The sequence below is a fragment of the Protopterus annectens genome, chromosome 10.part0, assembly GCF_019279795.1.
Source record: "Protopterus annectens isolate FY-2018-M chromosome 10.part0, PAN1.0, whole genome shotgun sequence".
NCBI classification, from domain to species: Eukaryota; Metazoa; Chordata; order Ceratodontiformes; family Protopteridae; genus Protopterus; species Protopterus annectens.
Genome location: NC_056744.1, coordinates 1466157528 through 1466184706, shown reverse-complemented (window position 1 = coordinate 1466184706; position 27179 = coordinate 1466157528). Strand labels below are relative to the sequence as shown.

Genomic DNA, 27179 nt, shown 5'->3' with positions numbered 1-27179 from the left:
ATGTTTGCCTTTTTATAACACTAAGTGCCCTTCTAGTACTCTGCCCCGCTTAGTCTTCAGCAGCTTCCAGCGCCTCTGCCTTGAAGATATATTTATTAAAAAATAAAAAAAAGCAACAGGCTAGATAACTAACTATGCAAGCAGTGTTAATGAAAAGTACTACTCACAACAATAAAAAATATTTTAATAGAAGCACAGAGTGTAAATGCAACATTTAGGATCTGAGTTGAGGGGCAAAACAATAATAATAATAACTAAATAAAACCCTCCTTGAACAGGATAAGCAAAAAAAAGACTCATTTTACACTCTAGCAAACTGCTAGCCACATTTAAATAGCTGGTGTGCATTGAGGACACAGAACACTAAAGACTCCAGTAATGCACTGAAGACCTGACAATCGGGCACCCAAGCACTTTGCAACCCAGGGTGGCTGCCCCCATTGCCCCACCCTAGCTATGCCTCTGGGTCCAAGCTCACCATTCTGAAAAATAAACTTGAGATTTAATTTTACTCTGAGGAAAATGTATATGTATGTAAATGTAAACACATATTTTCTTTCCAAATTTGTATGATTAAAACCTGAAAAAGTGCAGTTCGACACATGAAATAATTATCCAGAATTATACCCTGTAGTTTATCTGAATGGGAACACTTATAGATTATAAATGTTATATTACATGGTACTAGAACAAACAGACTGAAACCAGTGCTAGAGCACTCCACAAGACAAAGATTGTGATGTTGCCCACTGATTAAAAGACAAAGTAATAAACTTCTCAGAGGTACTGGAAATGTCCTCAAAGCATGGTCAGAACAATTTATCATGGTAAGATTTTCCCCAGTTGAGGTACATATGTGCTTGTGCATTGGTGGCTATAATTTCCTGATTATGGATCATAAGCTATACAGTACTAGCTTGGCCTGCAAAGGTCAAAGCTGTGATTTAGTCACTGGGGTAGATACATACATATACATGCGAGTTTGTGGTAATTCATGCAGATACTTTTTAATAGCACCAGATCAATTAAAAAGAACAGTTCTTTACCCACTGAATTAACATAAAAATAAAAAGCACAAAAATTGTTTTTGTTTGTTTGGGGAGGGTGCTTATCCACTACACCCCTGCATCTCTAAGTATACTAACTCTATGTTTACACAGTAATGAAGAAAAAAGTGAAGCTGTAAAACTTCATAACCATACAACAAATTAGTAAACTGCAATGCCACAACATATTCAGAAACATTTAAACCCAGCTGTAACAATCATTAAAACAGGAATTTTTTGCAACACACCCCACATCTCCAAATAAATCAAGCATGACATCACATGTCAGTGTGCATAATGGGACTCCACACACATATCTTCTGACCTCACAGGATCCAAATGTAGTGAAAGTTTTGAAACATGAGGATAATAAATCTAAGATAACAGCTCTGCTTAATTTAGCAGAAGTATATCGACTTCAAGCAGGAATGGAAATTATACTAGAAGTAGAGAAAAACCAGGAAGCAACTGAATGTGCTAAAAAACAAAAGAAAGAATGTAAGGTAAAGGACCAGATGAGAAGGCAAGAAATGTGGGAAAAGCAGAAATATAGTTGCAAGTATAGAAAACTTCTGGAAGAGCCTCATGTTGATCAAGAATGAACACAGGAGTGGTTAAGGAGAGGTGAATTTACATCAAGAAATGAAAGGTTAATATTGGTGGCCCAAGATAGTGGGCTACATACATGCTGGTTTACAAAGTCCATTGAATATGTGGGAGAAACTGACATATGTAGGTTTTGTAAAACTAAACTGGAAACAGTCACACATCTTGTTGCTGGTTGCGACGCACTAATGGCAGAGGGACTGTATACTGAAAGGTATAATTATGTGGCGAGACTGTTACACTGGAGATTGTGCAAATATTATGGTATTGAAGTGGCTGAAAAACACTGGAAACATGAGCCACAAAGGATCATAGAAAATGATGAAGTTTATATCACATGGGGTCACCCAATACCAACAGTTCAAAAGATAGATGCTAGAAAACTGGATATAGTGGTCCAAGAAAAGAAGACAAAACTAGCATTGATCATTGAAATCGCCACACCCAGTGACTACAGTGTCTTGCATACAGAGAGAGACCAAGTCATAAAATACCTGGATCTACAGGTAGAAACAAGAGCCATGTGGAAGAAAGATACCCAGACAGTTCCAGTAGTAGTAGGAGCAACTGGTCTTATAAAAAAATAATTTACAATCGTATTTAGATATGTTACCAATTCATGTAACACCGTACGAATTGCAGGAGGAGTTATTACTAGGCACTTTTGGCTAACGTCAAAGAGTGAAACAATACTAATTTCATGAACTTTAATCGTACTTTGACTTAGGAATGGGGTCCATTCCCATCATGGTATTAGAAACCCAAAAGACTTGGAGAAATTAAAAAAGACAGAAACTATATTACCAAATGTTAAGTGATCCAGATATTTAATGCAAACAAATTCCAACCAAGATGACCGAACTAAAAGGATCAGATGTATTTCACATTGATCAAACTGGGATTGCTAAACTGTCAGGAGTGTGTGTGTGTTGTGGTCTAATGTGCCATAAAAGTAGATCTCTTGTACTGCATGTTTAAGGAATTAATTTTGGGAATAACATTGAAGGAAAATTCCTTAACCAAGTATGTTACTCTTATAGTGCAAAATACTCATACCAGGCACCTATATAAATATCTTTTGTGTTGTCTCTGTTTTAAAGTCTGAATTAATATTTCACATTGATTTTGATGGACTGTGGCAAGTGTGTAACTAGTCTATTGAATAGGGATTTTGGTAGTTTCTGTATGTTTTTATTAATGGAATTCCTTGCATTTAGGTTTATACTGTAGTTTTGAGATGCTTTTTATGATTTATTATTATTGTTATTATTAAGTGCAGTGAGGCTTGCATTAAGAATTTTTCATTTTTATGTCCAAGTATGGTTTAGTTGGTATGATTCAAAATTAAAACAGTCAGCCTAAGGTCTATTGCTTGTGGATGTATGTGTTTTGTATGTGTTGTCTGTGCGCAGTCTTCAAATATTTTCTTGACTGGTAGTATGCCTGAGAGGTTTTCCAACTATAACCCATATACTTTACTATAGTGAAAATTGACTGAAGGCACTGACAGGGAATTAATCCATAACCTTTAACATTGTATTTTTTTTCCAGTATGGAAATACGTATTTTGTTTGTTGGTTGATTTTTTTGAGCCATGGATTAAATAAAACAAAATAAAAAAGGTAACCTGAAACACTGTGTTTACCATTCATTATAATGTAAACAAATGTAACTTTACACACACACTTCATATACCAAATGGAGAAAATGATGCCACCCCAAAACACCATAACCCTACACAAAACAGTGGTGCAGCAGTAGTGTAGTTGCCTCACAGCAAGAAGTTCTCCGGTTCAATTCTCGGCTGGGGTGCCTTCTGTGCAGAGTCTGCATGTCCTCCCTGTATTCATGTAGGTTTCTTTGGGGTGCTCCGGTTTCCTCCCACGTTACAAAGGCATGCATCTGGAGTGTTTCTCCCTGGGCCTCTGCTGAAAATTGGCTCGTTCCAAGTCAGATTTCCCAGTTGTTAAATGTTAAATAAATAAATAGATTAAACCCAAGTTTATCCATTCTTTAACTTAAAATATCTAAATAAAATAAAAAAAATAACTAAAATACAGACCATTTTCCCAGTCATTGCAATATAAAAAAGGTAATTTTACATAATAAACATGTAATATTCACACAGTCCCCAAAACAAGACTCCGTGTGCCTTACTAACTAAATTCATTCTTACTAGAATTAAAATGTTAACATAATAATTGGTAAGCTAAATTACTAAGAGCAACTATCCAGTCACAAAAGAAGCTTTACCTTCAAAACATACTTGTTTCAAACTATCTAAACTAACTAAAAATAAGCCAATTAAAAAATAAATAAAACGGGTAAATCATCTACCCCCACCCCCTCATCAACCTTAGAACTACCCCCTGAATCAGTAGCAAATACCTTTAACACTTTTTTCACTGAAACCGTCAAATCCCTAGCCAATAATCTATCACCCTCCTCCTCTTCCACAACCTCACCTACCCATATGAACCCCACACCCTTAAAATTTGAGCCTATCCCCACAGACTATATCAAATCTTTACTTGAAAAATTAAAACCTACTACCCTTGCAGCCGACCAGCTTCCCGCAGAATTCCAAAAAAAGGCCGCTAAAGTAATAGCTTACCCTATCCCTATCATAAGCAATCGTACTATCCAAGAATCTTACAGCTCCTCCATCTGGAAAATCTCATTCTTCCACTTCATAAGGGAGGGAGCTCCATAGAACTCTCAAATTACAGACCTATCGCAATTCTATCTCCCCTAGACAAAATAATGGAGAAATGCATACAGAAGCAACTATTACCCCACCTCACCCACAATTCTCTCCTAGCCTCATCCCAGCATGGTTTCAGACCAGCCCACAGTACAACCACTGCCCTTCTCTCCTTCTCTCACACAATAAACCACAACCGTAATCAAAATCTGCTCTCCTCTGCCCTCTTCCTCGATATATCTAAAGCATTCGACATGGTAAATCACAGCTTACTTTTAGACTCTCTCAACTCACTGTCCATAGACAATCCAGTATGTAACTGGTTCCACTCATACCTAAACGGTCGACAACAAGCTGTCTTGTGGAAAAATAATCTATCCCCCCTTCTACCTGTGACCCTTAGCGTTCCCCAAGGCTCCATTCTAGGTCCCCTTCTTTTCTCTATTTTCATCTATGATCTGCCCAAAATCATACCACAGGCTACTTCCATACAGTATGCAGACGATTCCACACTAATCTGCACTGCCTCTACTCCAGCAGAATTACAATCCCTAACCTAGTCTACCTTTAACAAAGTAGAAAACTGGCTTAATACTCGTCTACTCCTACTGAACCCAAATAAAACCAAACTACTACTTTTCTCCCCTACCCAAAAGCAAATATCACCAATTTTTACAGTCTCTTCAAACAATGGAACCACAATTTCTCCTGAACCAAACTACTAGGCATAATCATTGATAACAATCTGAATTATAATGCCCATATAGACAAAACCATCAAAACAGTTAATAATAAAATAGGATCCATGTACAGGATAAAGAAATTTCTAACCCCAACTGCCAGAACCACCATAGCTCGCACACATCTTCTGTCCTCCCTTCTCTATGCCTCACCCATCCTCACTAATCTAAATCAAACCTCAACAAAATCACCAGCTGCTATAACAATATAGCTAGATTCACCACAGGCTCCACATACAGAACCCACCATTGTAATAATCTTCACAAATTAGGTTGGTTAGAACTACCCAATCAAATATACTATAACCAACTCATAGTTACTCATAAAATCCTCTGCCAACCTACTAGTACCCCGTTTCTAACAAAAATTATCACCCCCTATAACAGCCTAACATCTCTCTGCTCATCCAGCAGAATGCTAGTACAAACAACCAAAGCAAACAGATTCTTTGTTCTCCAACTCTACTGGAAAAAAATGGAACTCCCTTCCTCCAGAAATAACCTTTAACAGCTCATTGCCTCAATTCAAAAAAGCTCTAAAGACACACATGCATAGATTCTGGCTATGCCCACGTCTAAACCCCAGCTAAACTATACAAATATGACACTGATCTAGTCAAAAAATAGTTGTGCTTCTATCAAAACCTCAACTAACCCAAAAAAACATAATAACAAACTTATTAAACCAAACTATCTCACAGATAAAGACATGCTTCTGGAGCATTTCTCCCCAGGCCTCCGCTGAAAACAGGATCTGTGGAACCTAGTTGGACTTTCCCGGTCAACAAATGTTAAATAAATAAAAAAAAAGATGTTGTCTACCAATTTCTCCATTTTTTCTGCCCACAATAATCATAATCCTTCCAACCTAAATAACCTTCTCTTTCTTATCTTCCTTACTTTCTAACTGAAAATGCTTATGTTACAGACACACCTCTACTAAAAGTTTGACTGCTCTGAATTCACTGTTTCAAAAAATGTTTTTTATGTCTTATCTATAGGTATCCTACAGATGACTTTTGTCTTTGACCTATTGTTAACTTCTAAAGATCATTACAACCTGCATTTTTCTCTCTTTAATGGTTACTAAAACTTTGTAAATAGATCTATTGCTACATTTTTAAATATCTTATAACCTACTTTATTACTTGTTACTAAATATCAACATTTTTATTGTTGTTGTTACTAAATGCTTAGATAACATGGAGCTTTTCTCCCTGGGCCTCCGCTGAAAATGGATATGTATCCAGTTGGACTTTCCTGGTTAACAAATGTAAAATAAAAAAATAAAATAAATAAAAAAATAAAATAAAACTAAGCCATAGAATGAACACGTCCTAATAATGTCTTCAAAACCTATAGAATATATCCACTAAACAAACTAATAAAACAATGAAAATTTACCTTGGAATTACATTTTAAAGCCACATGAAACATTACCAATTGCTGTAGCTCACTGAAATCAACAGGACACTAGTCTAATAAAAAAAAAATCATATAAACAGATAAGTGTAATACATGGGGCTATCATTTCTGTGATACAAGAAATATCTTGTACTGTAGGATTAGGGAAATTGTTTTTGACACTCATCCAAAATTTACTTCCAACAAGATATTTCATATATCATACAACAGACCCCTCATATATACAAGCATGTCATGACTAGTTGATGTTCCATTGCTTCAGCAGTAATTTCAATATCAGAATGTTGACTGCACCAATTATTGAAGAAATGACTAAACAAAAGTAAACTGATTGTAAAAGGAAACAGCCTCATTTTACAATCAGTAACATAAAACACAAATAAACAGAAATACACATTTTTTGCAGGGGGGGGGGGTACTACTCACACAGCCTAAATTTATATATACTAGTTCAATGGTACCACAGCTGTGGCCATAAATGAAACACATCACCTAACTGAAATGCAGTAACTCCATGGTTACCCAACTGCAACCCCAAGGGAATCTCCAGTTAAACAGATAGTCATTGATCTGAAGTAGTTACTTCATTTGCTCTGCAACCTATGGGTATCGGATCCGACCTCGGATCCAAGCCGGCAGCTTTCCAAGTTACAAGATCCGAGCTCCTAGCTCCTCCCCTACCCATAATCCCCTGCTACATGCTGTATTACCCCAGATCGTTTTTTGCCGTGGCTGAAGCAGCTACCTTTGAAGAGCTCCTTGGCTTTTGGTGAGATCATTACTTTTTCTTAAAGTTTTTCTCAACTGGGAAGATTGTGGTTTTAGTGTACGTGTGTGTAGTATCCTGGGTTTTTTAGTCATAGTTTAGATACTCGTTAATTTTTATAGTTAGTTTTTTCTGTGTGACACCCCTCCCCCCTTAGTGTTTGGGTGTGCGTGTGTGAGTGTTAGGCAAATGGCTGAAGGGTCCAAAGCCATTTTTTCAAAGTGTACTGAGTGTGGCCATAAGCTTTCACTGGCTGATGGCCACACTCAGTGCGTTTTATGCCTGGAGGGTGGCCCATTTATCTACGGCCTGCCCAATATGTGCGGCCTTTAACCCGCAGGCACTTAAGAACAGGAAGAATAAGCTGATCCTGGCGGGCTTGCTTCCCCAGGAATCGGCTTCTTCTTCCTCTCCCATTCAGGCTCAGGCTGCCTCGGCAGCCCCGGTGCCTTCTGCACCCCCTGCTCAACTGGGGACTCAACCTCCCTCTTTGGGTTTGAGCTCGGGGGACTCTTGTGCCTCTTCCTCCAAAGAGAAGAGGCACAAGGACAAGGAAGGGCACAAGTCTCACAAAAGGTGGACTGAGACTCAACCCCGCCATCTAAGCTGGCTAGGTCTCCCTCGAGGGTCTCCGGATCCTCCCCCTCTCGGCTCAGTTTGCCCAGTTTTTTGCCGGAGGAGGAGTACTGGTCTCCCTCGAGGTCATCGAGGTGGCTGTCCCGGCCCGCCTTGACGACTTCTTTTAGGTCGACCAGAAGCCTCACCGACGTGGACATGGATCGGATAATGCGTCTATTCATACAGATCCAAATGCAGATGGGGGTGCTCTTGCCTCCCCCCCCCCTCTGGGAGGGGGGTGCGGCCCCCATTTTTGCTCCGATCACTCCTTCTCCGACTCATTTTCCGGTCTCAGAGTCATCGGATCCGGGCCCTTTTGGAGTCGGGGATTCATCGGCGCCGATAGCTCTGGTCTTTTCGCCGACTGTGCCCTCGAGCGTGTCGGATCCGAGTTCTCGGGGCCGAGGGCTGAGCGTCGGATCCGTGGGAGTTGGTGTGTCTTTGACGCTGCTGGGTTCGGAGCACACCTCTCTCTCGGCTCCAACTGCATCGGTCCCGACCCCGATCCCTACCTCGGAGCCGAGGAGACTACTTTTGGAGCCTGGCGAGAGTAGTTCTCCTTCGGCTTTTGAGGTAGTGGAGAGGGTACTGTAGACGTTCGGGCTTCGGATCCTCCCGTACCCCCGCTGCATGTGGGTCTATCCTCCGTCATCCGACCATCGGGACAGCCTGCTCCAGCCCACCAGCTGATTCCCTTGGAAGAACAAGAACCCGTTGACGAGCCCTCTTCGAGCAGTCCCACCGAGGAGATCCCTCGTAAACGTAGGTGTAAAAGGAGGCACCTGGACTCCCCTGAGTCTGTCACCACCGACACGGATTTAGATGAAGGGGAAGGTTCCCCAAGGTCACCCCCCGAAGATGTCTCCTTTGGAGACATCATGGAAATGTTGCGTATTAGAGGGGTGGTCTGCCCAAAAACCTTCCGCGGATGAATCCGTGTTCCTGGAGGCGTTTGAAGCAGTCCCGGATGAATCCATGTTCCTGGAGGCATTTGAAGCAGGCCCGTCAACCTCCTGGGTGTCTCCTCTGGCTGACCCCCTGGTAGACTTAATTACTACCAGGGCGTGGAAGGAGCCCGACACCGTGGAGCCAATCCTGAGATGACCCGATAAAGTCCTTAGCACCCCAGCAGATAGACAGTCTTGGGCCAAGGGATCTCCTGTTGATGCCATGTTGGTGGCGGCTGCCACCAAGAGGAACTCGCACAGGAGAGTTCTTCGGTTCACCCGCTGGATAAGGAATCTTGAGCGTTGGACCGCATTGGGAAGCGGATGTTTGCTTCAGTGATAAGGGCGCTGAACTATATGGCACATACCATTAGGCTACAGTGAGACTTGATTAAGGAATATACTGCAGCCCCGAGTCCATGTCGGTCGAGGACAAGAATGTTTTTTCGACTCGTATGGCCACTCTAAAATCCATATCTAACACGTCCATGCGGCTACTCTCCCATGCTACGGAGGGAGCCACTAGGGCCAGTGGAGCCAGGGTCGTCTTGCGGTGTCACACCTGACTCCGTCTTTGCAATTTCACGGATCCCTTCAAGGCGTCCTTCGCGAATGTGCCCTTTGATGTGTCTTCGCTTTTTGGCAAGACCGTTCGCGAAACGCTGGTCCAAAGCGAGAAGGACGGGAAGACGCTGTCTGCCGTCGGAGTCCGCTTCTCTAATCCCCAACAATCCTTTTCAAGGAATCAGAAGGGACAAAAGAAGCTGTGGTTCTGCAAGTCTCAGCAGTGCCATCCAGCTTCGGACCCCTCGTCCTCTAGAGGCAGATTTTTAGGACCACGCTCAGGTGTGCTTGTATGTAGAGATCCCTGAGGGATTGGGATTTCTTTAAGTGGAGCATGTCCAACCGCTCAGGGTTTGACATGGCCTTGTATGTAAAGCAGAGATCGCCTCTGAGTAGACTATATATTTCTATGAATCAGAGTAACGTGCCAATGTCTAAGTTGCCTTATCCTCATAGCAACTGTTTCCCTAATGCTTATGCCTTAAATATGTTATGCTTTTGCCATAAGGAGGCATGTTTAACAAAACATCTTCATGTTTCCATAGTTGGCATGAATCACCTACTCTGAGTACATTTACATATCTAGGTAGTACTGTTGTTAGCAGAATACCACTACTCACCAACAAATGGCAGAACTATGAATACTGCCCTAAAACTAATACTGAAAACTGCCTTGACATCTAAGAATAAAGTCCAAGCTATAAATAATTTTGCTCTTCCTGTTCTAATTTACATTTTTGGGGTGACTGACTGGCCCCAAAAAGTATTGGATCAGTCAGACACAAAAACATGAAAAATGCTTCATGCTTATCAAATGATATAAAAAAATCTAGCTATACCCTGATTATATATTCCTCACTCTGAAGGAGGTATGGGTTACCTTGAAATTAACTGCATTTATAGATCTGCAGTCTTGGGACTGCGTTCATAACGTCATCAGATCCAAACATAGTGAAAGTTTTAAAACATGAGGAGAAGTCAAAAATGTGTATATCTGACATATAAGGCATCTTCCAACCCATTACTGATGGATTTACTGCACATTAGCAAGTCAAATAGCATCAGAAATACTATAAATCTAGGTGTCTAAACATGTTCTGCAACATCAACAGAAGAGTTTGAAGGGACAGGTATATCTTGCAGAGGATACTGCTGCTGTGGAACAGACTTCCCATCCATACAAAACGATGTTCATCAATATCCATTTTCAAGTGCAACTTAAATCTATGGATGGTAAACAAAGAATTTACCCCAGGACTGCCCCCTGTGCTATTAATGGGTAGAGGCAGCTCCTAAATGCTTTATCCCATGCATGGATCCCCCTCAAATTATCTATGGTATGATGTCATTTTATTCTTATTAGTGGTAATATATAAATGTTAAGTTGTCTATCTCGCCTTCATTCTTGCTGGATGGGTTCGGAGCCGACCTCGGCTCCGACTCGGCCACTCTAAAAGCTCGAGAGTTGGTTCCAATGGCTCGAGGCTCCCCTTATATCCCACAATGCTAGGCGTGAGTTACCTCAGATCTCGTTTGCCGCTACAGCGATCGAGGTGTTTGGTTTCTACCGGCTTCAGGTGAGTTATTGTAGAATAAGTATAGTCTACTTAAACCCCTTTAATTTAATTCATTATTGTTATTTCCCTTAGTTTAGTGGATTCAGACCCTCCCTTTTCCTGTTTTTCCACTTTTTCTTCCACAAAGAACTTTTGTTCTTCCCTCAGGCCTTTGGGCCTTTCCATCCCCTTAGGGAGTGTTTGTGTTTCTTGTTAGGGAACTAAAAACTTGGGATAGTATAATTTTTAGTTATAATTGTTTGAAATTTAGTTTGGGTATAGTGTAATCAGTGTGTTTGAGTGTGTGTTTGGTTACACTTTCCTTAACAATGTCTAAGGATTCAAAGGTCTCAGGCTTCAAGAAGTGTGACTCGTGCTGTCAGAAAATGTCTCTGACAGACGGTCACACTTCTTGTGTTTACCTGGGACCTTTACACCTGCAGGACTCTTGTGCTGTATGCCATGGCTTCAGCCCCAGAGTCCTGCAGGAAAGAAAAAATAAACTTATTTTGAGAGGTTTACTTAAGCCTGAGGGTTCCCTTACTGTTACTTCGGGCAAACCCTCTAAGGCTTCTAGGTCCTCGGCTCCAGCTCCTGAGTCGAGGCCTAAGGCTTCGAAACCTCCTTCTACATCGGCTCCAGCTGGAGCCGATGAGTCTCAGACTGCAGCTTCTGTGGTTTCCTCGGCTCCGGCTGGAGCCGAGGTATTGGAAATTCCTGTGTCGGCTCCGACTAGACCTTCGGAGCCGACATCTAGAAATAGGTCCAGGTCACCGTCCCTTGGCTCCGTTCATTCGGCTCCAGCATCTCCCTTGCTGTCTGAACGGAGCCATAGATCTCACTCCTCTAGGTCATCGAGGCTTTCGGACCATGACCTTCAGAGGGTAGTGAGTCGACTTCTTAAGTCCGCGGCACTGGCCCAAATGCTTCAGAGCCCGACTCATCAGTCGATGCCTGACCCTGTTCCTCTTTATGTTCCTCCTCCAACTCCTTTGAGCTCGGAGCTGGGGCGTTTCGGAACCGAGACTGTGGTAGCGTCGGAGCCGATACAAATGTCTTCGGCTCCGTCGTCGGCTCCGATTTCTTCCTTAAAAGAATCTCGACGCCGGACTTCCCTCGTTGGCTCCGAGGGGGTGAGTGGCATCGGACCCTTGTCCGACCCCGCTCTCCCTCTCGGTGCTTCGGCGCTGGTGAGTTCGGCTCCGACATCGGCCTCGGAGCCATCACTGTCGGTGCCGAGGGAGGTTTTCAGCTTCTCGGAGCGGGGACCTCTGGCTCTGCCTGACAGGGGTGCGTTCGAGGTCATGCGGAGTGTGTTGGAACCTGGTTCAACTCCACAGTCGGCTCCGTCCGCCCCTCCCTCTTCGGTGCCTCAGGTCAAGTCTACTCACTCCCTCATCCCAGACCGCAGAGAGCCAGCTCCTCAGGAATCCCCTGTGGGATCTCATCTTCTTCGAGGCCTCTCCTGAATTGGCAGAAGAGCCCCCTCGGAAGAGAAAGTGTAAGAGGAAACACATAGACTCACCTGAGTCCATCACCTCTGACACAGATTTAGAGGATTCCAAGGGTTCCCCCCGTTCCCCTTCTGAAGATGTCTCCTTTGCAGACATTCTAGAAATCCTCAAACAGAGGGGAAATTGGCCAGCCCTCAGCCCTTCGGAGGATGAATCTGTGTATCTTGAGGCGTTTGGCTCTCGCCCTTCCACCTCCTGGGTGTCTCCCCTTTGACCCCCTCATGCAGGGGGTAGCAAAGGCATGGGCGGCTCCTGATTCAGTGGACCCCACTCCCAGGAGACCCTCAAAATTTATCACGGCACCAGCAGATAAACAATTTCTGACAAAGGGAGTTTCTGTGGATGCTATGGTGGTTGCTGCTGCCACTAAGAAGGAACTAGCTGATCCTTCAGTGCCTGTCCATCCACCTAACAAGGAATCTAGGTCTATGGACAGGTACGGGAAGCGGATGTTCTCATCAGCGACCTTTGCTATGCGTTCGCTGAACTACCTATGCCATTTTACTCGTCTTCAAAGGGACTTGATCAAAGAAGCGAGTGACATGTTGAAGGATCCTACAGCTGCGGGTTTTCAGGACAAGATGAACACTCAGCTGGCTACCCTGAACTCCATAGCTAACTCCTCCATGCGCCTCCTTTCGTATGCGGCTGATGGAGCGAGCAGGGCCGCAGGGACAGGTGTGGCCTTACGCAGGCATGCCTGGATGCGGCTATGCAACTGCGGACCCCTTTAAAACATCGTTCACTAATTCCCCGTTTGATGGATCATCTCTTTTTGGTCCTCAAGTGAAAGAAACCTTGACTAGGTGCGAGACGGATGGCAAGACTCTTTCTGCCGTCGGAGTCCATTTTTCTACTCCTTCTAGGCCTTACCCCAAAGGCCAGAAAAGTGGGAAAATGTGGTTCCGCAAACAATCTCAAGGGACTTCGCCTGACGCACAGAGTCGGTTCCCGCCAGAGGCAGAGGGGGGAACAACAATGGTAGACGCCGCCCTAGAGGCAGGGGTCCGCAGAACCAGGGCAATCGAGAAACTTTCTCCGATAAGCCCTTTCAGCATCCCTGAGGTGTTGCCCGACTGTCCACCTTCGGAGGCAGTCAGGGGAAGATTGGCACTGTACCCAGAAGCCTGGCTATCCCTAACTCAAGACAAGTGGGTACAGTCCATCATTTCCGAAGGCTATTCCATTCCCTTCGTTCGCATTCCAAACCAGTCAAAAAAATCCCTTCCAGATGTTCCACCCAATCAAAGGGATCTTGCAGCTTTGGAAATTTCAAAGCTACTTACAAAAAGAGCAATTCAGCCAGTTCCAGCAGACCAGCAAGGATCCGGAATCTACTCCAGGTTCTTTTTAGTTCCAAAGAAAACAGGGGACTGGAGACCAATTTTGGATCTCAGTATCTTGAACAAGTCTGTCAAGAAAACAAGATTTCGGATGGTCACACTACAGTCCATCCATCCCTATTGGGAAGAAAAAACTGGATGTGCTCTATAGACCTTCAGGATGCGTACTATCATATAAAAATGAACAGACGCTCCAGAAGATTCCTCTGCTTCAGGCTGGGAACCAGTCATTTTCAATTCAGAGCCCTGCCCTTTGGACTCACCACTGCCCCCCGGGTGTTTACCAAATGCATGGCAGTGGTAGCTTCTCACCTGAGACGTCAAGGATTCCAGGTGTTTCCATATTTGGACGACTGGCTCCTCACAGCTCCCACCAAGCATCTTCTTCTAATGGCCAGAGACTACACTTTTCGCATTTGTCAGAACTTAGGCATCTCAATAAATTGCGAAAAGTCTGTTTTGTCGCCTTGTCATGCTATTACCTTCATAGGCGCAAATCTAGACACAGTCAACATGTCTGCGAGACTAACAGATCAGAGAATAACAGACATACGCAAACTGGTCTCGCTTCTCTTCAGCAGCAACAGAGTCAAAGCCAGGTTAGTTCTGAAAGTATTAGGGATTATGGCGGCTGCCATACCTCTGCTTCCATTAGCCAGATTCCACATGAGAATCCTTCAATGGATGCTCTTCACACAATGGTCATACCAACAACTTCCGATGTCTCACACCATTATGATTACGCAAACATGCAAGAATCATCTTCGGTGGTGGATGTCTTCCCCTCAGCTCCTCTTGGGAAGACCTTTGTTCCTTCCCCTCCGGTTGCTACTCTGACAACGGACGCCTCCCTGATCGGGTGGGGGGGCATTATCAGGGCAGAACTGTCCAGGGCATATGGCGACCAGACGAATGCCACTTGCACATAAATGTTCTAGAGATGAGAGCAGTGCTTTTAGCGTTGCAAGCCCTTCAAGACTCTCTTCCATTGGGAACGATAGCAATCCAGACGGACAATATGTCTGTAGTGTGGTATATCAACAAACAAGGCAGAACCAGGTCCTATCCCCTATGTCGAGAAGCACTCAGACTGTGGCAATGGGCGATTTCTTCTCAGCGTTTTCTGATAGCAACGCACATCCCCGGGAAGTCCAATCAAATCGCGGACAAGTTGAGCAGAGCTATCCTCATGCCTCACGAGTGGTCTCTGAAAAATTCTATTGCGAGAAAAATTTTTCTCAAGTGGGGTCAGCCTTGCTGCGACCTTTTTGCTACACCCCAAAACAGCAAGTGCAGAGATTATTTCACCCTATTCCCGTTACCAGGCCAGTCCAGCAGAGACGCTCTAGTCCAAGTTTGGCCCGGGGACTTCTGTATGCATTTCCTCCCTTCCCACTAATTTCTCAAGTGATACAGAAAGCTATCGCTCAGAAGGCCTCTCTGATCCTCATTGCTCCTTACTGGCCTCGACAGGTTTGGTTCCCCTTTCTACATCAATTTCTGTTGGAGCAACCTTGGCATCTGGACCTAGTTCCAGATCTTTTGATCCATCAATCGGGTCAGTTGCATCGCTCCCTCCCCTCTCTGAACCTCACTGCTTGATTCCTCCAGTTCCTACCCTAGCCAGGCTTCCTCAAATATCTCACACTGTTCGAGATATTTTAATAGCTTCACACAAATCTTCCACTCGAAAAATTTATCTTAGTAAGTGGAAACGTTTTGCCTATTGGGCTCAAAGAAGGGACTTAGATCCTTTCACTGCTCCCATCCATATGGTTCTTGATTTTCTAGCTGAACTCTTTCATGCAGGTTCATCTCCTTCTACTCTCAAAGTTCAATTGGCAGCTATATCTAACTTTCATGTGGGTATTTCAGAGTCTGCCATTATGTCCCACAAGCTTTGCAAAGCATTTTTGAAGGGAGTTTTTCTACTCAGACCTCCTATAAGAAATCCTCCTCCTCCTTGGGACCTTAATTTAGTTCTCAGTTCTTTGATTTTCCCCCCTTTCGAACCTGCAGCTTCCTGTTCATTAAAATTGCTATCATGGAAAACTCTCTTTCTCGTAGCTATTAGCTAGAAGAGTTTCAGAACTTCATGCACTCAGCTGTCGACCTCCTTATCTGTTGTTCCATAAAGACAGGGTATCCTTACGAACCAACCCGTCCTTTTTACCTAAAGTGGCCTCTGCGTCTAACCTAAATCAAAGCATTGACCTCCCTGTGTTTTTTCCAGGGTATTCTAATAGGTCTGAACAAAAATTGCATTGGCTGGATGTTCATCGTCAGTTAAGTTACTATTTGGATAGGACCAAACAATTCAGAAAAACTGACCAGCTGTTTGTCTCTTATGCAGAAGGCAGAAAGGGACTTTCTCTTTCCAAGGTATCACTATGTAGATGGCTAACATCTCTGATTTCCATTGTTTATGAAATTAGACACCAAAAGCTGCCTAATAAACCTAAGGCCCATTCCACCAGAGCTTTGGCTACTTCTATAGCTTTCCAAGACAGACTGCCTATTGACACCATTTGTGCAGCGGCTACTTGGGCTACTCCTCATACTTTCATTTCACATTATAAGTTGGATTTAGCTTCCAGACATAGAGCTAACTTTGGTACCACTGTTCTCAAGAGTCTGTTCCGTTAGGCCACCCGGGACAAGGTGCTAGGGACGCGGTCCCATCCAGCAAGAATGAAGGCGAGATAGACAACTTAACATATAGAAGTTATGTTCTTACCATAACGTTCCATGTTAGTTGTCTTCTTCGCCTTCTTCTTCGTCCACCCTCCTTCCCCTGGCCTGGACAGACCTAGAGGAGTTTGATTGTGACCTCTCTTTCTACCACCTCTTTACTATAGGTATATGCTCTGCTGTGCATATTTTCCTGGATCAGGCTGTAGGTCACCCTTTCTCTTCTCCCTTGTTTATAGAGGTGGACTTTCTTTCCAGTTATTCTGGTTCTATTATTAGCTGGGCCTAGCTCACAAACGAGATCTGAGGTAACTCACGCCTAGCATTGTGGGATATAAGGGGAGCCTCGAGCCGGTGGAACCAACTCTCGAGCTTTTAGAATGGCCGAGTCGGAGCCGAGGTCGGCTCCGAACCCATCCAGCAAGAAGGCGGCGAGAAGAAGACAACTAACATGGAACGTTATGGTAAGAACATAACTTCTATTTATCGACTATGGAATGGGTAAGGCCAATCTTTAAGCACATGGGATAAGTTATTTTGAGCAGAAAAGTGGAAACTAGGCTTAAAATGGCCTGCAAGGCAGCTAGTCTGGTATTTACCTATGAACCTATGACATCTTTGTTGAGTTTAGCAGAAACATTTTGGTATCAAGCAGGAATAGAAATAACAGAAGAAGGCAAAAAACAGATGGCAAATGAAAGTGCCAAAAAAACAAAGTAAAGACATAAGGAAAAGGATCAGATAGGAAGGAAAAAAAGGAAAAATCCACAAATATAGTGGCAAGTACAGAGTTCTCCTAGAACAATCTCATGTTGACTAAGATTTGATGCAGGAATGGTTAAAGAAAGGTAAACTAAAACCAAAAGGTAAAATAATAATAGCAGCCCAGGATAGTAGACTATGTACACATTGGATTACAAAGTTCATTGAAAATGTGCGAGAAAAAGACAAATTCAGGTTCTGTAAAACAGAACTGGACACAGTTGCACAATTTGTTGCTGGCTGTAATATACTAATGACAGGACTGTATACTGAAAGGCATAATAATGTGGCAAGACTGCTGCCTTGGGGATTGTGCAAACATCATAATATTGAAGTAGCTGAAAAACATTGGAAACATGAGCCCAAAGCATTATAGAAATTAATGAAGTTTATATCACATGGGCCATACCCATTAATAACAGTTCAAAAAATAGATATGAGAAAACCAGATATAATAGTCCATGAAAGGAAGACGAAAGTAGCACTAATAATTGAAATTGCTAAACCCAGTGACTACAGTGTCATTGTACAAAGAGATACAAAGTCATAAAATACCAGGATTTTAAGGCAGAAATGAGGACTATGTGGAAGAAGGATACCTAGACAGTTTCAACAGTAGTAGGTAATTATTATAAAAAACAATTTATAATCGTACTTAAGTATGTTACCGATACATGTAACTCCATATGAATTGCAGGAGTCATTACTGGGCACATTGCAGGTGCTGCGAAGAACACTTTTGTCTAACATCAAAGATTGAAACAATACTAATTTAATAAACTTTATACTTTTGACTTAGGAATGGGGTCCATTCCCGTCATGGTATAAACAACCCAAAGTTCTTGGAGAAATTAAAAAAGGATTAAACCATATAAATGTGCTGACTCTGGTAATTGTTTTACACAAAGGAAATCTCTAATACACCCTCAGCACTCTCACAGAGGGATTAAATCATATGAATAAGTTAAATGCAACAAGTATTTCACTTCTCTTCAAAATCATTATGTCTTCATATGACAGTTAGACCATACATATGAACTGAATGTAATAAGTGCGCTACACAAAAGTAAGAACTAAAGTGCCAACAGACCTCTAACACAAGGAAGAAAGGCAAGAAAAGAAGTTGTTACTCACTGAAATTGGTATACCCAGTGATTATAATGCCTTCTGTGCCAACAGAAACAAAGTCTTAACTAGGATTTCCAAGTGGAAATGAGTAATTTTTCAAGAATGATGATATTGAAACAATTCCAGTAGTAGTAGCAGCAACAGGACTAATAAAAAGGTGCCCTCTATACTGAGGGGTACAACATCTTAAAATTCAAGGATTTGCAAGCAAAAATGAGAGCAATGTGGAAGAAAGATACTTAGTCAATTCCATTAACAATAGGACCAGCAGGACCAATAAAAAAAGAATTTACAATCACATCAAAATATGCTACCTATACATGTAACCCAATATGAACTGCAGAAGGTGGCAGTTCTGGGCATCTAACAGTTGCTGAGCAATCTTGTCTAACATCAAAGACTGAAGTAATACTGATTTTGTGAACTTTAATTATGTCCTGACTTAGGAATGGGGTCCATTCCCATCAAGGTATTTAAAAGACCTAAGCATTGGAGTCATACTAGAAGGAATATTATATTCACAAAGGAGACGAACGTATACTAAAAACTAAGCCAACACAGGAATGGAGAAAGGAGATTCTGCTGATAAGGATGAATGCAATTAGAGGTACAAATAACAGGCAAGAAGGGGTCTGAATGTACTGGAGGCAGCTGGCAGGGGAACCAATGTGTTGGGAACAAATAATTAGAGAGGGAAATGTAATAGAATGGGAAAAGGCCAACAAAACATTTGGATTGCAGGCTAGTAATTGCCTTCCCTAGCAGGCATTGATATCAGCGTATAGACAAAGAGAAAGGGACAGGGGAATCTAAAATGAAAGATGGTCACTGGTTGAGTTGTTTAACTGAGTCTAAAACAGAAGCTGATTTAAAAAAAGGGATAATTAGCAGGGCATATAAAATATTGCACATTAACTATAGGAATCAATCAGAGGAGGTCGGAAACAATTTGGAAGAGAGATTTAATAAGTAATTCATAAAGAACCAATAGAAGGACATATGTATGGCTCCCAAATATGCAACAAAATCTAGAAGATTTGGAATGGAAGTGTTTGCATAAATACTTTTTTAACCCAAGAAGACTCCAAAGAATTTTTTCCTCAGGTAGATGGCAAATGTTGGCAATATAATGGGGAAGAAAGAGGTACAAGGGAACCTATGTTCTTCACGTGTAATGAGTTGGCAGACTGTAGAAATTCCCTGCAGAGTACTCTTTCAGGAATACTGGGCAAGTAAATGAATGTAACTAAGGAAATTATTTTTGAGCTGGGATACAGCATTTGAATTGCCTAGACATAGGATGGCCTTGTTGAGTTTAATTCTGGTGGCTGCCAGAAAAGCAATTACTAGAAATTGGAAATCAAAGTCTAAACCACATATATCTGAAGTAGTAAATATTGCAATAGAGATAAAAGAATAGGAATTCAGATCTTTAGAAAAGGGTAGGAGTAAATTACATAAATGTAAAACATGGGAACAATACATGCAGGAAATGTTTGGAGGAGTGAGGTTTGACAGAAGGCAGTAATCGAACCATTCATGTAATGTTTCTTTGATTATTTGGTATAGAATAATATGTGATACATAATGTTTGTAAATGTGAACTTGTTAATATGGTTTAATTACTTTTATAAAAATGTAAGTTTGCCTATGTCATAAATGATAATTCAGTAAAGGTGTTTAAAAAAGTGCTAACCAAGATGAAAAATACTTCCTCCATGGGACCTGAAAATATACCTGGTTGATTAATTAATAGTGGTAAACATGCCGTTGTGGATCTAAGTTTAGCTGCCGGTTTTGTCCCCTGAAGATTACAGCAGTGCAGTCATGATGTCCTTCCATAAGGGTGGCCTTACAGCCCACATAATTATAGATCTATCAGTCTTACAAGCCTCATCTGCAAAGCCAAATGATGATATCAAGAATATTAGCTTGACCCCCAATACCCTGGCTTTGTGAGGAGTAGAACCCATCTGTAGAATCTTATAAACTTCTTTGAAAGGGCAACAGAGTCTATATATAGTAGCCATGTGGTACACATTGTGTGTCTTGACCTTTCCAAGGTCTTTGACATCCTTTCCCGTGCTGGCATCACACAAAAGCTAAATGCTTTAAAAAAGCAACGCAAACTGACTGAAAGTTAGAACCCACACAGTGCATGCATGAATGTGATCCGTGGTGTCCCTCAGGGCTTGGTACTAAGACCTCTCATTTTTGGCTTTTACTTCTCAGATCTCCAAGCAAAGAACAATGTCTTTCAAATAACATTTGGAGACAGCTGCAAACTGTGGGTTATTAAGTGATCCTCCCTAGTAATTTCTTAGTGTACTAGAAATGGTCTCAAACTAAATGGTAAAAAAATGTGGTATCACTTTTGGTGGACATCTCTTTCCCCCATCATACCATATGAAAGAGGAACATATGCTGATAATTCTGCCTGTTTTGACCATCATTTGACAATGGTCACCAGGAAATCATTCTATTTAGCACAGATAATTGCTAAAAAAATATCTTCAAGATCTAAAAACATAGTGACTCCCTTATACTTAGCATAAATCAGACTGATTATTGAGTACAATTCCCCTCTTCTAGTTGTATTTCATTAAACATATCGAACAGTTAGAAAAACCCAATGTTTTCTAACCAGAAATATCACAGGCCTGAAGCCCAGGCCATTAAGAAAGAGGTTGAAAGTTCTGTCCCTTTATTCAGTGTCTTATAGACTTTTTAAGGGAGATCTCTGTTTTGCCTCCTCTGCATTAGAAACCCAGTTGTCTTTCTTTTAATACTCCCATAAACGTGTATTTCTACAAGTACAATAGCTTCACCAGTACTACAAACAGGGTCCTAAATCTTCACCTTCAGATAAATAAGGTGCAGTGGAGGGATAAGTTTATAACTCAGAGTCTCAAACCTCAGAAAGGTGTCTAGTAAATATTAAGAAGGCTCCTACTAAATTCTGAAGTAACTTACGGGCAGAATTCATATGGTAGTCAAGAGGCTGTTATTTTGAAAGGGTTGTAGAAGATTTAATCAAAATAATAAATAATTTTTTCAGGCAATCTGTAATGAACTGCATCTTGATATTTAAAGATTTGAACTGTCAAATAACCACATTGTCTTTTTTTTCTCCTTCAGGATTGGCAGTGGAAGAGATAGACTGGGCTGGAACCTTGTATCAAATCTCATCCGAGGGGTTTTTGCTCACACGCCCATAAAAGTAGTTGTGTATTGCTGGCCCAAAGAAGTTAACTAAGCTTGGAGGTAAAGAGAAAAACATTCTAGACAGCCACTCTACAAAAAAAAAAGAAAAAAGAAAGGGGGCTGCTGCTGCTCATGATGATGATGAGTCTAAAAAAACAGGCTTCACATTTCCATAGAAATGACATCTACATATTACAGCATCCAGAAATTATGACTGCCATGGACAATAACCCAAAAATATCTCTGAGAAGTTAATCATCTGGCGATAAGGTTGATTCTGTGGTAACTGGAAAAATAACGATAGACTCAGAAATAAACCGCTCCAACATCAAGCGAAAACTTTATTAAAGCAAAGCTTTCGGGTGACAACCAGGCAACACTGAGAAAGGGTTGTTACCCGAAAGCTTTGCCTTAATAAAGTTTTTGCTTGACATTGGAGCTGTTTATTTCTAAGTTAATATCCTCTGGTCAGTTCTTACATAACTGTTAAAGCTAATGATTCATTTAAAGAATGCTGCCCATTTACTTACTTGCAGACTTCTTTTAAAAATCACTAAAATTCTGTACTCAGACTGATGTATTTGCTATTTATCCGCATTATGCTTTAACAAATGTCACATTAGAAATGGAGGAAGGATGCAGTGCTCAGTTATATTTTGGTATTAATCACGTTGTTGGAATTCATCAGTAGTGCAGTGTTCAAAAAAATTATATTGAATGGTATTATGTGACCTACTTGGGGGAATATTAAAATATTGCAACTATCCCTATAAGGGAAACCACATCAATAAATATGTGATTGCAGGCTAAAGCTGCATCTCTCATATTCAGCACACCTTAAAATTAGTGCTGTTTTAATTTTATATCTGCTGTATTTTTTTTTTTACTAAACTCGATTTGATGTACTCATCAACTTTAATTGTAAACCTGTCTTCAACTAGTGTTAAGCTGGAGTTCCCTCAAAGAGCACCTTTCCTTTCTCAAAAGTTATCTCAAGTTAAATGTCTCTATGCACCCAGTGTGTATATCCATTTATTACTGGGCAGTGCTCTATTAATTGACTATATTGCAGTATTGACATTCTTTGTCACACATGGGATATTTTTGCTTAGAATTTTATGTCATTCTACTTTTATATGCATCGATCAGTTAAATTACTATTTTGCTATTATAATTCTGGTGCAGAGCGTATTTTTTATGTTAAATCTGTTGCTTTGTGTTATGTTTTGTCTCTGGTGAAGGAACAGTGGTATTTTACAATGAGTATGTATGACTTCTTTGTTAAAGTATTCAGTTGTTGCACTACATGAAAGCTAAGTTTTCAGAGATTTGGACAAATATGCACGTTATGTCTCTGTAGATTTTCAGCCTCTAGTCGGTGTTTTTGAGTTTATTTTTAATATTATTGTGTATGCCATTTGGGCTGTTCACATGAATTTTTTTTCAGTCTCACCAAAAAAGATGCTGAAAGAAAAAGACATAGAGCATATCTTCCAAAAATGCTTATAAAATGAAATGTCAATAAATAAATAATAAATAGAAGCTGAAGTCACAGCAAGTAGGGAGGATCTAGATGTAGGAATACTCAAATAATTCAATGGCATGTTAAACTGTATGTACTTTTTGCACCCAAATAATGCAGGATACACTTATTTTTGTAACTTTTGGTCTGTCTCTGCCCAGTAATGTTCAGTCACATGATTTGGCCTAGTGCCAGCTAATGGTTATTCATTTATTCAAGCAGCAACAGGCAGTTGATTGAATTGGCAGTTGAAGAATGATATAGAACAAAGCTCATAACAGATTGTAGAAGTACAGAAAACAGCATGCCTTGAAAAATCTGCATATTAAGCTCTTTATCATGTCTGCACTCACAGTGCACCAAGGTACTTCTGTGCTACATGCTGGAAGAGCCTCATCATTGGCTGACTACTCATTTATGATACGCCTTCAGCAGGGTAAGGTGTATTTGTTGTTTAGCACTTTGCCTTAACAAATGTCAGTAACAACTAATCACACATGTAAATCTCCTGCATTTTACAGCATTAACAACTGAAAAGTATTCAAAGCATATTTAGTTGAGAAAAGCCCATAATGCCCCTGCCTACTGCAGTACCTCAGATCCAGTTTGCCACTATTATGTACAATATTATGAGAGAAATATTAACAAAGGTATGATGGAAAGGTAATAGCTGAAAGATCAGGAGCTCAAACAGGAACTATGGTTCCTGTCAAGAGTTCCGTTCATCCCAAAGACATGGACGGGGGAGGGGGAGTTGAAGAAGAATGAAAATCAACAACACTGATGGAACATTATGGTCTGTACATAACTTCTTTACCTGATGTTGTCATTTTCATTTGTTCCTCAATGTATGGGACAGAGTCCCCAGCTACGGTAACCTTGGGTGGCCCTCTTGGAAGGATGTTCTGGAGAACAGTGGAACCAAAAGCAGCTCTATTTCTAGAGAGTATGTCTAATTTGTAATGAGCAATAAAAGTATGAGTATTAGACCATGTATCAGCTGCACAAATATTATTAATGGATGCCCAAGCCCAAAAAGCAGCAGAGGTAGACATTGATCTGGTGGAATGGGCCTTTAGATGCATTGATAATGCTATGGCTTTCATGTAATACACATAGGAAATACAATCCATTATCCATTTAACAAGAGTAACTTTTGAAACTGGTTTTCCCATTCTGATTTTAGCAAAGGATACAAATAACTGATCGACTTATCTAAAATCTCTAGTTCTGTGAAGATAAAGCCAAAGCTGTCTGTCACTTTCAAATTCGGAAAAGAAAACTAGCAAATTGATCACTTGATTGAGGTTGCTGTCAAAGGCAACTTTTGGTAAAAATGAGGGGTTAGTGTGTAAATGGCTTAGAATATAGTGCTTGGAGTTCAGATGCTCATCTTGCAGAAGTTATAACTAAGGGGGATATAGTGCTTAGTAGGTGTAAAGAAAAAAGTACCCTTAGGAATGCCTTACATGATTTAGATTATGCTAAAAAAGAAGCATTCACTCAGATTGATAGTTGGAGATGGCCGATAACTGAACTTTAATAGTGGAGAAACTACCCCCCTCTTGAAAAATACAGGCAAGGAAATCAAGAATAGCAGGAAGTGGGACAATAAAAGGATCCAACTTTCTCTGTTGAGCGCATTAGGAGAACCTTTTCCATTTACTTGTATAAAACTTCCTAGCTGAAGGTTTATGCAATGGGATTAGTATTCTTGAACCAGGGAGGAATGTCTAGCCATCATCAGAATTGGAGAAACCATGTGGTCAACCTGGGGCCTGCAATGTTCGGGTGAATCTGCCCTGATGGGTGAGATAGAAGGTCTGGACTGTGCGGTCAACTGAAGTGCTTTCTGAAGAAACTTGGGGATGGGGGATAAGCATGAAGGAGACTGAGGGATTGTCCCTGAGGTGGGATAAGGACAAAGAACCTGCTGCATTTGTTGTTTAGGGGGGATGCAAATAGATCACAGCAAGGTTAACCCAGTTTGTGGAAGATTATGATCACCACTGATTGGTTGAGAGACCAGTCATGAGACATTAGGATGGTCCTGCTGAGTCTGTCTGCTAGTGTACTGGATTTCCCCAGTATGTGCATCTCTACCAGAAAGTGGTTGGATGAGATCGCCCATTGCCATACTCTCGCTGCTTTTTGACAAAGTGGGTAGGATCTGGTTCCCCCTTTTTGTGGATGTACCAGACTACTGACTCATTGTTCATCTGTATCACAATAGTCCATATAGGAAGAAAGCTCTGAAAGGCTTACGACACGAAGTACCACTCTGATCTCAATAACATTGATATGCAAATTGGTCTCTTGCGAGAACCATGTGCCTTGAACTGTCCATCAAAAATAACGTCCCCTCACCCCAACTGGGAGGTATCCGTAGTCAACATGGCATTTGGGGGAGGAAGGTTAAAGGGGCCGAACTTGACTGATCTCCTCTGAGTGAATCCACCAACGAAGAGATTTTCCACAAACCTAGGACAATTTTATTGCATGTTTTAAAGGGTTTTTGATGAAAATCAATTGCACTGCTAGACTCCACTGTAGAATTCTCATGTATAGACGAGCAGTGGAAATTAATCACAGCAGCCATTGACCCGAGAGCTCTGAGTACCAGGTGTGCTGTTGGAGATGGAAGAGAGAGAACCTGTCTGACATACATCTTCAGTGAAACAACTCTGCTTATAGGTAGAAGAGCTATAGAATTGACTGTGTCAAAACAAGCCCCTATAAACTCCAGAGTGGCTACAGAGAAGTTAGGAAATTGCATGTCTAATTTGTCCAGTCCATTGATCTATCTGTGAGCTACAGTGGGGATGTTGTATTGGGGTTGGAAGGCTATTTGGGGTGCTTTACTGGAGCAGACTATGCTAAGTAGACTAAATTCTACTAATCTTAATGTTTACACAATACTGAATTCAACTAAAGCTGTAGGTATTGCCACTTGACTGCAAACTAGCTGCTCAAAGCTTGTTGGTGCACAAGGTATTTGAGTTATATTGCTGCTTTATAGGGTACAGTTTTATGAACCATTCTTTCGAGGTGTTTGCTACTGTATAGGGCACTGCTAACCCACCCAAATGCACAAAGTTTATAGCAGCACAAAAAACTAATTAATGGGCTCTCTGGCCAATAAAAATGACTACACTAAGTCATTTTGTGTATTTCCCAACACAGACAGAGCAAACAAACACCTCATGCCAGAACATGAATAAACGCAGTCCTCCTAATGTAAACACAGTTGAAGAGACCCATAATTGCAATGCTACCACAAACCACTTAAACAACTAGTTGGAAATCCCTTACTGAAGGCAATTTCAAGATAGTCTTACAGCAGTAAAGACCAAGGAAGAGCTTTGTTTTCCCCTTTTTTATAAAAAAAAAAAAAAAAAAAAAAAAATATCTGTGAAATGCATACATAATAGTAGAAAACAGTAATAATCACTTAAAATAACTTGTGTGATTTAGCAAAGGAACATAGCTTTGCATGGATGGCACTGGATATAAGTAAAAGACTTCTTGAATGCAGATAAGGACTCCAAGCTTTACTGAGCTCCTGGAAAATGAGTAGGAGACTATATGTAGTAAAGAAGGCTTGCTCAGGAGCAATACTGGTTGGTTACTCAATATCATGAATCTATAGAAAACAATGGGAGGGAAGAGTACACAAATAGCTTACACAACAGTGTATAGCAATGAAAGATGCGAGGGAGGGACTTTGGAAATCAGATTTTCATAAGAGGTGGAGGCCACAGACACTGGCTTATTCTAAGACACCAACAGTAATGGTGGAGGATGTGGGGAAATCCTACTAGGGTAGCTACAATCAAATAAAGCCAGTAGTGGAGCTCTTTCAAAAAGTGAAGCTTAATGTGTTCATGAGTGATGGGGAAGACACAGAATGCAACTTTAAGCAGGTAAAAAATAAGCAGAATATAAAAGCATTGAAGCACAAACTGGAGCAGAGCCAATTCTCTCATTACTGACCTTCTACAACAGTTTAAGGCTGCAGACTATGCAGAAATTTACAAGTAACA

The 27179-nt window shown here is 41.2% G+C and overlaps 1 protein-coding gene across 1 annotated transcript in view; it reads left to right on the top strand.

Annotated features, from left to right (window-relative positions):
* LOC122813655 (ADP-ribose glycohydrolase OARD1-like) overlaps positions 1-22981 on the top strand; it is a 244751-nt gene extending 221770 nt beyond the window's left edge. Inside the window, exon 5 of the mRNA XM_044086093.1 lies at positions 21549-22981. Coding sequence (XP_043942028.1) covers positions 21549-21666 — 118 coding nt within the window. The 3' untranslated portion in view covers positions 21667-22981. The remainder of the gene's footprint in view (positions 1-21548) is intronic.
* The last annotated feature ends 4198 nt before the right edge of the window (positions 22982-27179 follow it).